This window comes from Phacochoerus africanus, chromosome 9, assembly GCF_016906955.1.
Source record: "Phacochoerus africanus isolate WHEZ1 chromosome 9, ROS_Pafr_v1, whole genome shotgun sequence".
Taxonomy (NCBI): domain Eukaryota; kingdom Metazoa; phylum Chordata; class Mammalia; order Artiodactyla; family Suidae; genus Phacochoerus; species Phacochoerus africanus.
In genome coordinates this window covers 114907047-114921156 of record NC_062552.1, presented here as the reverse complement: position 1 = coordinate 114921156, position 14110 = coordinate 114907047, and the positions used below count along the sequence as shown (strand labels likewise).

The window sequence follows — 14110 nt, the reverse complement described above, 5'->3', positions numbered from 1 at the left end:
GAGCCCAGGCCCTGGGCCTCCTCAGCCTCCACATCTTGTTGGTCTACTTTCTGGCTAATAAGACTCCCTCCCCAGTCCTTTGGTGTCTGCAATAATCATTCCAAGCCTCAAGATCACAACCAGGGAGTTCCCACTGTAGTTCACTGGGCTAAGAATCCGGCTGCAGTGGCTCAGGTTGCTACAGACGCATGGTTCAATCCCCGGTTCTATGCAGTGGATTAAAGAATCCAGCATCGCCACAGCTGTGGCTTGGATTCAATCCATGGCCCAGGAACTTCCATGTGCCAAAGGTGCAGCCATTAAAAAAAAAAAAAGATCACAGCCAGTCCATGGGCCACCCAAGGGAGGTAAGGAGCCTCCCAGTCCTTGAGGGACGATACAGGATGCTTCCAACCAGCTGTGCCCTGTAGAGGAGCCACCTCCCCATTCATAACCGGGGGAAGGAGCACCAGAGCCAGCCATCAGCGTTGGGGGAAATGGAAGGGAGAGACAGCCTGGCAGGTGCCCGTTTGTTTTAGCTCAAATGTAATTGGGTTAGTGCCTGAGGGGCACCGGGCTTGTGTCTTAAAGCAACAGAGGCAGCAGCGAGCAGGTGAGAAGCCGCAGTGGGGAGAAGGGGCTTTGGGCTCGGGCAGAGCTGGGCTGGCCTGCAGCTCCATACTCATGCGCCCTGTGACCTTGGGCCGGGCACTTGGCCTTTCAGAACCTGTCTCCTTCTATCTAAAGCAGTGGTGTTGTGAGAGGAGCCAAGGACAAGTGCCTCGCATGGTGCCCGATGGGGAAACCAGACTGTGTTAGGGGAAGGAACAGTGTGGAGCAGAGCGGCAGAGCCAGTGAGACCTGTTATATCCCCCATCTCCACGCCTCTTGCTGGCTTCCCTGGTGGCTTGTCCCCATCACCCTTGGCCAAACACACAGTCTGTGTCTCCCTGCCTGCTAGAGCCACTCAAAAAAGGTGTGTGTATTCAGTGACTTTTTTTCTCTTTTTTTGGCTGCCCTGCAGCATATGGAATTCCAAGCCGTAGCTGTGACCTAAGCCGAAGCTGCTGCAACACCGGATCCCTAACCCACTGTACCAGGCCAGGGATCAAACCTGTGTCCCAGGGTTCTCTAGATGCCACTGATCCCATTGTGCCACAGCAGGAGCTCCTGTATTCAGTAATTTCATGCACTGAGAAAGGCTTGTCTTGAAGGAACACGACGGGGCTCCTGTAACCTTTAAATGCTAATATTTGCTGCTGTTACCCCGACCCCCCTCCCTACTTTCATATCTCTGTTGGCTAAATTGGAATTTCTAGAATGAGCGCAAGCTGATAACCTCCCCTGGAAGAGAGGAGAGGGGAGCTCAGTAGCCCTCAGGTCCTGGGAAAGTGGCCTCCATTCTTCCCACCTGACCTCTGAGGTTGGGAGGCCAGGGTGTCAAGCGGTGGGGTTTTCTGTGAAGGAGGGCAGGAGTGGGGGCAGCGCCCCACGGGGAGATGGACGTGATTATGCACCACCCCACCCTGCACCCCACGCACAGACCGACTTCCAGAGGGCCCTAAGTGTTGGGAGACGCGGGTTCTGGCCCAGCTCTGCCGTAGCCAGCTGAGGCCCGGGCCAGAAACCAAGCCAGCAGGAGCCCTGGCTTCCTCGCCTGCAGAATGCGATAGGAAGACCCAGAGCAAGTCCATTTCCAACCACATAATAGGGCTTTTTCTCTGCAGCCATAAAAGCGGGCCTTGCACACGGATGCTTACGTGTCCTGGCCATGCCCATGTGCAATTGCTCTGGAGTCACTTAGAGTCACAAGCACTGCTAGCACTTACTGCTGTTACTAATGTTCCTCGGTGCCAGGAAGCCCGGGTCCCTGCTGAATGTCAGCCCCTGTGCTCAGCATACAGCTCCCTTGTCCCCTCCTGGTGGGGAGGGAGCAGGAGAGAGCTGTGAGCAGAAAACCGTGTGCAGATGGCGGCTTTGTGTGCAAACAGGTAGGGAGGGGCTTTCGGGGGGGGGTCCCTGCGCACCTGCCCCTGACCAGCCGGGGAAGGCAGCTGAGACCCAGCAGTTCTCACTGGAGAACGGAAAGGCCTTGCAGCCTGAGGAGAGCGAATTCCAGGAGCCAAGGTAAAGTCCTAATTGCGAGCACTGGCTTCTGCTCCCTCTCTTGTTCTGAAGCTTTAGGAAGGGAGCCACCCTCCTGCCTGGCCAATAAATACATACATAACCAAAACTCAATACATTCAACTTAAAAGCTAAAAAGTTTGTTCACAGGAAAAAAAAAAAAAATCTCCAGGGAGTTCCCACTGTGGTTCAGCAGGTTAAGAACCTGACTAGTATCCATGAGGATACAGATTCGATCCCTGGCCTCACTCAGTGGGTTAAGGATCCAGCATAGCTGCAAACTGTGACACAGATCCCAAGGTGACGTGGCTGTGGTGTAGGCCAACAGCTGCAGCTCCGATTCAGCCCCTAGCCTGGGAACTTCCATATGCCTCAGGTTCAGCCCTTAAAAAGAAAGAGAGAAAGAGAGAAAAGGAAGGAAGAAAAGAGGAAAAAAATCTCAAAGCCAAAAATGGACTAGACAGTTATAACAGATGAATATCTTCTAATTCTAAATATTTAACCTCAATTGTTATTGAAGAAATGCAGGTTTCAACAAGGAGGGGCAACTTGTGATGACAAAATTACTAAAAATAAAGAGTAACGGTGGGGGGTTGTGGAAGGGAGGACTGACCACTGAAACTTTGTAAATGGCTAAAACGTGATACGGCCTTTTGGGGATATAATTTGCAAGCTATTTGGAGAGACTTAAAGCATCTTATCCTCTGACCTAAGCATGCCACTTGGGGGAAATTTGCCCTAAAGGAAGAATCACTCCAGATGGCTGACAGGCTGGTTCTGCTGAGCCCGTCCAGGGCCTCTGAGAATCCCGAAAGAACCCCAGGCCCCTCCCCCATTGTTCTAGCCCAGTAGTTCCTTTTTGTCTATTTGTGACCACAATATGTGAGTGTTCTCACTAAGATTCCATGTAGCCAAAGGTTTCCAGGGCAATAAAAAAGATTTGAGATCCATTCATCGAAAAGCATGAAGAGAGTTCCCTGGTGGCTCAGTGGGTTAAGGATCCAGCATTGTCACTGCTGGGGTGCCATTCCATCCCTGGCCTGGGAACTTCTGCATGCCGTGGGTGCAACTGGGAAAAAAAAAAAAAAAAAGCATGAAGAGATGCTATCTGGAAAATGTTCATCATGGCGTGCTTTGTAACAGCAAAGAGACTGGGTCTAACCTGAATGTCTCCCCCGTGAGGGGAGACTTGATAAATGAGAGTGCATCTGCTGGGTGAAAGTACAACACAACACGGGAGTTCCCGTCGTGGCGCAGTGGTTAACGAATCCGACTAGGAACCATGAGGTTGTGGGTTCGATCCCTGGCCTTGCTCAGTGGGTTAAGGATCCAGCATTGCCGTGAGCTGTGGTGTAGGTTGCAGACGCAGCTCGGATCCAGCGGCTATAGCTCTGATTCAACCCCTAACCTGGGAACCTCCATATGCTGCAGGAGCAGCCCAAGAAAGTGGCAAAAAGACAAAAAAAAAAAAAAGAAAGTACAAGCACATCAGCTGTGGAGATGCACAACTTGAACCGTGATTATGATAAAATATTTGGGGACCAACACGTATGCTGTGATTAAAACTGTAAAATGAGGAGAACCCGCTGTGGCGCAGTGGGTTAAGAACCCAACCACAGCAGCTCAGGTCACTGAGGAGGCAAGGGTTTGATCCCCAGCCCCTCGCAGTGGGTTAAAGGATCCAGTGTTGCCACAAGTATGTTGCCAGGTGCAGGTGAGGCTCAGGTTTAATCCCTGGCCCAGGAACTTCCATATGCCACAGGCACAGCCATTTAAAAAAAAAAAAACAAAAACCCAAAACTGTAAAATGACAGCTATGCTGGAGCCAAGCCTGGAATGAACCGGGGTGAAATGAGGGGTGTGGCTAGGATAGGGGGCTGTGAGCATCTAGAAATTTCTGTTCTAATTGTTATCATAGTAATGTCACAAATGGCATTTCTTTAGGTTAAAAAAAATGAAAGATGTGGGAGTTCCCATCGTGGCTCAGGGGAAACAAATCTGACTAGTATCCATGAGGATGCAGGTTCGATCCCTGGCCTCGCTCCATGGGTTAAGGATTGGCGTTGCCATGAGCCATGGTGTAGGTTGCAGACGCAGCTCAGATCTGGCATTGCTTTGATTTGACCCCTAGCTTGGGAACCTCCATATGCTACGGATGCAGCCCTAAAAAGACAAAAAAAAAGATGGCGGATGCCTTTCTGTGCAGGCAGGTGTCAGCTGTTACCTGCAGGGCACTGTGGGTCAGTACAGACAGTGGCAGTTCCAATAGTTCACTCCTGGGTGAACTGTTTGAAATTGCCATTTTTATGGCTCAAAAATGGCTGAACATCGGTAACTCCAGATGGTTCATGGTTCAAGAGGTTATGTTGACTCTTATCCCTGAGTGCAGAGAGACCTTGAACTTACCTGTGCCCAGCCCGATGGAGCTCCATGGCTACCTCCAAGGACGTGCTGACACTCAAGGACAGACGGGAGTCCAGAGCAGGGGCCTGACTGTCTGTCGTCTGTCTGTCTGTCTCTGCAGGCCCTGATCCTTCATCAGCTGGGCCGCTACAGCCTGGCCGAGAAGATCCTCCGGGATGCGGTGCAGGTCAACTCCACGGCCCACGAGGTCTGGAATGGACTGGGCGAGGTCCTCCAAGCTCAGGGCAACGACGCGGCGGCCACCGAGTGCTTCCTGACGGCCCTGGAGCTGGAGGCCAGCAGCCCCGCGGTGCCCTTCACCATCATCCCCCGCGTGCTCTGAGGGGGGCCCCCCGCCTGGGCGCCAAAGGCCGAGCCTGGCCCACGGAGGCCCTGGATGAATGTGCGTCTGACCACAGCGAGCGAACTAACCCAACCAGCCCCAATCATTGCTCTCCACGTGCATTTCTGTTGTCGTCTCCACCTGCCCAATGATAGTTTTTGAATCTACTGACATTGTTCAAAACGGATTATGTGCCATATTTTGTTAGTTGACATCTGAGTTTTAAGTACAAATGATTATGGAATTAATCAGCAAATGTAGACGAATATATTCAAAAGTTAAAATTCAGTGGCAGAACAGATTATTTTTATCAGAGCTGTAAAGAAAACTGTTCTCTCCGCCCCATCACCACCCCTGCCCTACCCTTGGCCCAGAAACCAAATGTGAATTTTCTGTCTCCCACCTCAGTGCTAGTCCAAGCCAGGACACCAGCTGACAATTTCTTGGTTCTGTTGTCAGTAATTGTACCATGTGATAAATTACTGTCCTCACTTAGAACAAAGCCCGAGTCCAAGAATATTTATATTTTACCAATATATGCCTGTTACGAGAGAAGGAAATATGAGTTATTTAAGTTTAACTTTTTTATGTGAATTCAGAGTTTATTTATCGATGGAAATATGTACAAAGAAGCTTCAAATGGAATATTTACCGACATTCCTTATACATGACAGACACTTGGCTAAATGGAAAGATGATGTTAATAATAAAATGATTTTTAAATGGACGCATGGCCTGTGTTGTTTGTGAAAGCCTCCAGATCCAAGAGAGGTTGAAACTCTGTTCCCCGGGGCGGGAAGCTTTCAGCACCTGGGGGCTGCCGTGGATGGGTCAGCCCTTGGAACTATGACGTCCAGCCCTGATTTTAGATTTTAGGAGTTCGCCTTTTCCAACTCTTCCCATGTTGTCTGGGATTGGAGCGTGTGACTCAGCCTGGCCAATCAACATCCAGCATTCACAAGCCATAGAGGATCAGGGATGAGCATGTGACCTGAAATGGTCCAATGAAAGTGCAAGGAAAGGCTCTTACTTTTCTCAAAGGCAAGTTAAGGTCCTACTGGACTTAACCCTGAGAGGTGATGTTGGAACTGCAGCAGCCCTTCTGCCACCACGAGGAGAGAGCACCTAGAGGTGTTGGGGCCAAATTGTGAAGCTGAGGACTCAACCCAGGAAAGACCAAGAACCAGAGAGAACTTGAGCAGGTCTCTCTAATTCCCTAGAGCTGCTTGGCTGAGCAGCTATGGGGTGGCCACATCTTGCCAGGACCCAGGGAAACGTGGAGGGCCTGAACTCTGACCTTAGGCACCCTAAAGTCTCTAGGTGCCACCCACCAAGCTGGGCACAACCTCCCTGACTCACTGGGCAGGCAGGCAAGGGGGCACCTGATGTCTGGGGAGAGACTGCAAGCAAGAGCCCACGGTGGGCAGAGCAGGTAAGCGTCCCAACCTTAGCACCAGCCCTGCCAGGCAGCATCTGGAGATGTGGGCGACCACAAGTCATGGAATTTGCCATGTGAGACACTGGCAGGACAGGGCAGGTACTCAGTGGGGCAGCGGATAGCCCTGGCTGGAGGGTCAGGGCTCAGCCTGCTGTCCCATGCAGGAGTGTGGGGAGAGACCCACCTAGATCAGGACCGAGAAGGCAGGAGGCCAGGGCCACCCAAGGATAATGGTCCAGAACGGTACCAGCCACTATCTCCCATGCTGGCTCTGTGCCAGGACCTTGCCTCAGAAAATCCTGGGCACACCAGCCTATGCAGGGGTACCAGCGATGGCTCCTGCCTGCCTGTCCACCATCCATCCCATCCATAGTGGCCCATCTCTCTCGGGAGACCCCAATCTCCATCCATATGGTTCAAGGATGAACACATGGGCCCAGCCTTTCCCTGCAGAACTTTACAGCCTCCAATTTCAGTGCCTGGTTCAGGTTTGGACGTGTGGTCCAAGCTTGGCCAATGGGAGGCCCCCTCCAGGACTTGTGTTACAGAAATATTGGCTAAAAGCCTTTGTCTACTGGGTTTGACGTCCTGATAGGGTGCCAGCCTGGGTCTACTGGGGGCCATTTGGCACTATGTGGGGTGGCCTGTCTGAGAATGATGCCAACTCAGGAAGAGAGAGTGAGGGGGCAGAGGGATGAGGTCCCCAGGTCATTGCTAGGGCCCTGGAGCCCTTGGCTTTTCCATCCCAGGAGCTGATGCAGTTCGCCGCTTTGCTTAGAGCAAGCAGTGGGTTTCTATCCCTTATGCCTGAAAGGGGCCTGAGCAACTCAGGGAAGGCCCCTCATCCTCTTCACTCCCATTTGGGAGCTCTTCCTAAACACCTCCGTCCTCTTCCTTACTCCCACCCGCCCATCCTGCAGCCTTCTTTTCAGTGGATCCTGTCATTTCTACCCACACACATCTCAGATCTCTCCACCTCTCTCACCTCCATGCTCCCTGCCCCACCACCTCGTGCTGGACCAGAGCTGTGTTACCCCTGCTTCTACTTTGACCCCCGCCTTGGCTGTCCCCATCCCTCCCCTGGAACCACACTCCATGCTCCAGGGGCCATGCAGCCTGGCGCCGGCCCCCCCCCCACACACCCGCCACACTTCTCCTACTCCCCCACTGCTCTGGCTTCCTCCTGTCCTCTAGGCTGCCAAGCATCCCGATGAAGGGCCCCGCTGAAAGAACAAGGATGTGTCAGGCTGAGCCACATGCTCCAATCCCAGACAACATGGGGAGAGTTGGGGAAAGAGAATTTCCATGCTAAAATCAGGGCTGGACCTCCTGGTGCCCAAGGATAGTGGAGCCTCAGAGGCCAGGTGAAGCCCACATTTCAAGGAGGAAGGGGTGGGTGGCGGGCTGTGTTCTGTGCCCTGGAGGACAGGAGGCCTCGGCATTGAGCCTCGGGTTTGCCCATGCAGGTGGTTCTTACATGCAGGGTGCCTGGGCCTCAGTGCCAGTGAACTTCAGGGTTCTCCTCCCAAGTCGGAAGGGAAAGGGAGGGAAGCTGGGCCAGGGAGGGGAGGAGGAAGCAGTGAGGGGAGAGGGATGGCCCTTCTTTAAAGGCAGCCAGCCCCACCCCCACCCCACCCCCAGCAGCGGGGAAGGATCTGGGGGCAGGTCCTGGGATCACTCTCAGGACCAGGGTGGCGGGGGGCTTTCAATGTCTCCCCAGATGGGAACCAAGGCCTCCTGTCCCCTCTGCCACTTGCCTGTCCTCAAGGCCCAAGAGAGGGATGTGTATGTCCACATGGAGTAGCCCCCAGACTCCTCTGGATGGTCACTCAGAGCCCCTTTGTGGCCACACCAAGTCCTTGGATGCCCCACCCCGTGTGCCCACAAGAAGTACCCCCTTCGCTGGGCACTCTCCCCACGTTCTCTGGAGATCTTCGCCCTCTACCCTGTTTATTTTGGGCACAGGGGGCAGCCTCTTCCCCACGTCAGCCACGCCTCCCCGCCCAGCAGCCCTGCCCCAGTGCCCCCCCATGGCATAGCCAGCACAGGGTAAGACGGGCAGCATGGCTCCGATGAAGGATGAAGGCTTGAGAACAGCAAGGGAATTTCAAGGCAGGACCAGCCACATGGGGCCCTGCCCTCCCCTCCTCGACTCCATCCCATCCTCGCCCACAGGGAGCCTCTCACTGCTCAGCCCCTTTTTCTTTATCTCTGCCCAACCCCTTCCCATGCCCCCCACCCCCACCTCTCGTGGCCCCCAGAGTGGACATTGTCCAATTGGAGGCACCAATCACATTTGCAGAAGTCACAGGCCCACTCAGTCCTCCTCCGAGCCCTCCCTGGCCCTCTCTCTGGCTCCTCGCCTTCTGCCTGCTCTGAGAGCATCCGCACCCGGGACCCTGCTCAGGTCCTGTTCCAGGGGAGACGGGCAGCGGGCAAGCCATGCTGAGCCGTAAAGACCCAAGGTTTCCCCCCTACACACACACACACACACACACACACACACACACACACACACACACACAGATGCCTGGTCCCCAGGAGACTCTCAGAACTGCCATTGCTCCAGCCACCAGCCTTCCTCCCACTCGTGGTCAGCTCATTTCCTGCTGCCCCCGCCCCCACCATGGCCGGATGGGACCAGGAAAAGGACATCCTGCAAACGCCTCAGGCAGCCAGGGAATCCTCCAGAAGGCCTTTGGGAGCCAGGCTGAGACCCACCCCCCTCCTCAAGGCCATACCCTGGGAGATATCCATTCCAGCTCTGTGCCTGCCTGGGGGTGACCCTGAGTCACTGACCCTCTCTGAGCCTCAGGGTCCAACGGGGACAGGCGTCCCTGCCCAGCGTGAGTCAGCTGTAGGGATTGTGAGGTGCCAGGAAGGGGTTACCACCCCACGGGGCCACCAAGTGGGGCCTGGGGGGCAGGCTGCAGCCGGACTCCACCTGGAGGCTCAGGCGCCCTGAGTGGGACTGGCGATGGGGAGGTGGCAGGTGGGTTGTGGGGTGCCTTCTGCTCGTCTGCCCAGAGCAGGCGCTCCAGCTGGGCCGCCCACAGCTTCCAGGGCCCTCCCCGCCTTCTCTGTCTTCTGCTGGTTGACCCCTGGCCCTCTGAGGACAATAGGGTTTCCTGGTGACCACTGGGCTGTGGGTCACAGAGAGCTGGCTGGAATCCCAGCTCTGCCAGGTCACGTCACCGCCAGTGGAGAAGGGTTTCCAGCTCCTGTATCAACATCGGGGTGACACGTCCCCTCACAGGGCTGCAGGCCTGTTAATATAACCTTGATGAAGCGCAGTGCCCGGGGCCAGGGTGTGCTGGAGGGGCGACCCCATCTCTTCCCTGCCTAGTGCGAGGGGAGGCGTGGGGGCCCTGGAGCGTGTGGGGTACCATGCTGGCGCCCTCCTCCCTCCTCCCACACAGAACTATTTGCAGCCGAGCTGGAAGCCACACAGCAAGTCCCACTGCATTTCAATTGCATCCCTCTCTGCCTGGAGGAGGACGTGGGGCCTGGGCGGGGGTCCTTCCTGCCCACAGTACCAGGTCAGCAGGGATGCAGCTGGTGGCCTGGCTCACGTCAGCCTTCTCGGCCCAGGGGCCCAGAGGGAGACGAGACCCAGCCTTGCCCACATGCACGGTGACGCTCTACGTCTACAGCTGCCTGAGGCAAAGCCTGTGCCCAAGGGCTCAGGCTGTGTGTCCGCTGCTCGGGGGGTTTGAACCTGGGCCTGGATGCTCACTCTCTGAGAAGCCTAGGGGGGTCACTAGGTCCGAGGATCCATTTCCTCACTTGTCAAATGGACTGAACAAGGTCATTGTGTTAATTTCCTATTGCTGCCCCAGTCAATGGCCACAAGCTTAGTGGCTTGACACAATACACGTCTGAAACGTGTGTCAGGCAACAACAATCGAAGTGTTGGCAGGGATGTGTTCCTTCCAGAGGCTTACTTTTTCCAGCTTCTAGAGGCTGCCGACATTCCTCGGTTCATGGCCCATCCTCCATCCTCAAGGCCACCCGTGACTCACTCTGACCTCTAACCTTCCTCATCGCATCCGCTTCTCCAACCCTGACTCCTGCCTTCCTCTTGCCCATGTAAGGACCTTGTGATTACTTTGGGCCCAAGGGCGTAATCCAGGATCACCTCCTCACCTCTAGATCCTTCGCTTAATCACACCCACAAAGTCCCTTTGCTATGTAAGGTGACAAATTCACAGGTTCCAAAGATCAAGACATGGACATCTTTCGGGGCTGTTTTTCTGCCGACCCCTCCTACCACGCGTGGATTCAGAAATACGGAAGATCAGGAGTTCCTGTCGTGGTGCAGTGGTTAACAAATCCGACTAGGAACCATGAGGTGGTGGGTTCGATCCCTGGCCTCGCTCAGAGGGTTAAGGATCCGGTGTTGCCGTGAGCTATGGTGTAGGTCGCAGACGTGGCTCGGATCCCGCGTTGCTGTGGCTCTGGCATAGGCTGGCGACTACAGCTCCGATTAGACCCCTAGCCTGGGAACCTCCATATGCCGCGGGAAGCAGCCCTAGAAAAGGCAAAAAAAAAAAAAAGACAGAAAAAAAAAAGAAATACGAAGATCAGAGTCATTAAATTCCACCATCTGGCGTTCACCTTCTCAGCATTTTGGCCTATGGCCTTCCAGGAGTTTCCTGTGAGTGTATATTTTTAATGAAGTGAACTCATACTAAGTTTAACACTTTACAGACACTTTCACTTAAGCTTCCCCTTGTCATTCAATCCTGTGGACAATTAAAGACAACCTAACCTTTTTTTAGTAGTAGTAGTAGTAGTATTTAACCCTGGCCCTTATTGTCAGTCAGTTAGGCTGCTCACACTGTCACACCACAAACAGTGGACTAATTAAGGCTGGCTCACACCGATTGAGCATTTACGATGCACCAGGTACTGCTCTAAGCAATCGACGTGTAAGAACTCATCTAACCTTCATGACAGCCCTATGCAAGGGATGCTTCTCCCACAGATACTGGTACAGATGAGAGATGAAGGCTTCTTCAGAAGACGAAGGAAAAAAGAAAAAAAAAGGAGTTCCCGTCGTGGCGCAGTGGTTAACGAATCCGACTAGGAACCATGAGGTTGCGGGTTCGATCCCTGCCCTTGCTCAGTGGGTTAACGATCCGGCTTTGCCATGAGCTGTGGTGTAGGTTGCAGACGCGGCTCGGATCCCGCGTTGCTGTGGCTCTGGCGTAGGCCGGTGGCTACAGCTCCGATTCAACCCCTAGCCTGGGAACCTCCATGTGCTGCAGGAGCGGCCCAAGAAATAGCAACAACAACAACAACAACAACAATAACAACAACAACAACAACAAAAAGACCAAAAAAAAAAAAAGAAGACGAAGGAACTTTCCTGTGATTGGGTGATGCTGTGGTAGGATTCGAACTCAAGTCACTTGACTCCAAAATCCACAATCTGAGCCACTTACACACACATTTTCTCCAGCATTTCTGACTATCTTAGGATGGACTTCTAGGAGGAATGTTGGTTTGTGCAGGAACCAAACCACACACTTTCTGTAGATTATCTCATTTAATCCTCACAATTCTATGAGGTGATCTATACAGGAAATGGAGCCCAGCTAGGTTGGCTCGAGTTGCTAGATTCTGTCCGGCAGTTCTGTGCAGAGGTCAATCAGGAACAGCAGAGAGGGCCAGGGGTTCCTCTCCCAAAAGCTTACCTTGCCAGCTAGCCCCCCAGTGCATTGAGGTGCAGACAGAGGGTACCATCCACGAGGAGGTGCCAAAGCAGGAACCCAGTCGGAGCTGGGTGGGGTCTCCTTTCTCTGGCACCTCAGGTACTGAGAAGCTCTCCCATGAAAAGTCCACTAGGGCTGATGCGACAGGATGCTGACTTCAGGATTCAGCTGTCCTTCTGGTGCGATCAGGCAACAAAATCCTCAAAGGCATCTGCATACAGAATGAGACGTAGGTTTGGTCCCAGGGTGCTCCTGGACGGGTGGAAGCTACCGGGCACATTAGAGGTACTGATACAGTATTGCTGGCCGATCCGTCCTAATTGTGGATTGATCCACATCTTAATACCACTAATTTCAACAACAATAAAAGCATTTCTCAGAGTTCCCGTCCTAGCTCAGTGGTTAACTTATCTGACTAGGAACCATGAGGTTGCAGGTTCGACCCCTGGCCTCCCTCAGTGGGTTAAGGATCCGGCGTTGCTGTGAGCTGTGGTGTACGTCGCAGACGCGGCTCGGATTCTGAATTGCTGTAGCTGTGGCGTAGACCGGCGGCTACAGCTCCGATTGGATCCCTAGCCTGGGAACCTCCAAATGCCGCGGGTGCGGCCCTAGAAAAGACAAAAGACGAAAGACCAAAAAAAAGAAAAAAAGCATTTCTCGAATCCACTCTCATAGATCAGAAAACTGAGACCAGGATGATAAAGTGACACATGAAAGAACATGACCTGTATTCCACCTAAACCATCTGACACCATGCTCCATGCATAGCCTCCCTGCAGGAACCAGCATTATTTTTTTACGTTTTATTTTTTGCTTTTTTAGGGCCACACCCATGACATATAGAAGTTCCCAGGCAGGGGTTGAATCGGAACTACAGCAGCCGGCCAACACCACAGCCACAGCAACGTCAGATCCGAGCTGCATCTATAAACTATACCACAGCTCATGTCAAAGGCAGATCCTTAACCCACTGAACAGGGCCAGGGATCGAACCCACATCCTCATGATTACCAGTCAGGTTCATTAACACTGAGCCACGATGGGAACTCCCACTGCTATCATTTTTAATGCCCTCGATACGTATGAGTAAATGGTCCTACCAGCTTATACTCACATTGTAGGCTGTGACTGAGTCTGCTCAGTACTTGGGGCCTTGACCACTTGGAGGGTGGTTTGTAGCCAGCTGAAACCCCAAATCTGGCCTTTCTGTTGTTTGGCCATCTTGAGGCCATTCCAGCCTCACAGCATCACCCATTCTGACTGCTCTGGTTTGTGCAGGTGCCTGGGAGACACAGGTGTCCTGCGGGGATGACTCCATTGTCCACAGAGAAACCTTATCACAAAGGGAAGTCCTTATTATTCATTCACCAAATGACCCATCTACCAAAAGATGCCTACTCTGGGCCAGCACAGCTTTCTGGACCCCTGCCCTGCCCAGTGCCCCAAGACCGCTCCCAATGGTAGTGGGATCATGAGCCATCTCCCTCTCTGTGCCTCCGTTTCCTTACCTGCTTAAAGGGTAAGAAAGGGTTTGAATGACTGAAGCCTGATCATTTGTAACCTCAGATGTTGCCAAGTTTAGGAATAATAGGCATCTCTCCCAGAGAAACAGTGGGAGAGCTGGGGGTTAAGGAACAGATTAGTGTGAAGCACCTGACACAGAAGATGCTCAAGTCAAAGTGAGGCTTGGGGAGCTTAACACTCGGGAGTAGGGGGAGCTTAGCAGCTCCTTTCCAAAAAGTAGAGTTTGGGACAGAGAAAAATCATAATGCTACCACGAGGAACCTGGCAGACACCACCTTAGCCTAGTGATCGAGGTCAACCTCCCCAAGGGCTGACATGTACCCCAGACAGGACGGGATGAGATGGCGCTTCACCCCTGTGGTTTTCTTCCCCTAAACCCGTAACCCCAGACTAGTCCTGAGAAAACCTTAGAAGAACCCAAAGTGAGGAGCTTTCTACAAAATATCTGACAACACTCCTCAAAACTGTCAAAAGCATGAAAAACAAGGAAAGTCCGAGAAAGAGACCCAAGCTAGAGGAACCTATGGATACCTAACAGTATAATGTGGTGTAAGTCCCAATATAATGTGGTGTAGGTTCCAA

The 14110-nt window shown here is 53.2% G+C and overlaps 1 protein-coding gene across 8 annotated transcripts in view; it reads left to right on the top strand.

The window, feature by feature from the left end:
* The window catches only part of TTC7B (tetratricopeptide repeat domain 7B), a 248625-nt gene extending 243049 nt beyond the window's left edge, over positions 1 to 5576 (top strand). For all 8 annotated transcript variants that reach the window (XM_047796155.1, XM_047796154.1, XM_047796150.1 and 5 more), the window contains one exon: positions 4628 to 5576. In XM_047796155.1, the coding sequence (XP_047652111.1) occupies positions 4628 to 4849 (222 nt within the window). In that variant the 3' untranslated portion in view covers positions 4850 to 5576. The remainder of the gene's footprint in view (positions 1 to 4627) is intronic.
* Positions 5577 to 14110: the final 8534 nt, after the last annotated feature.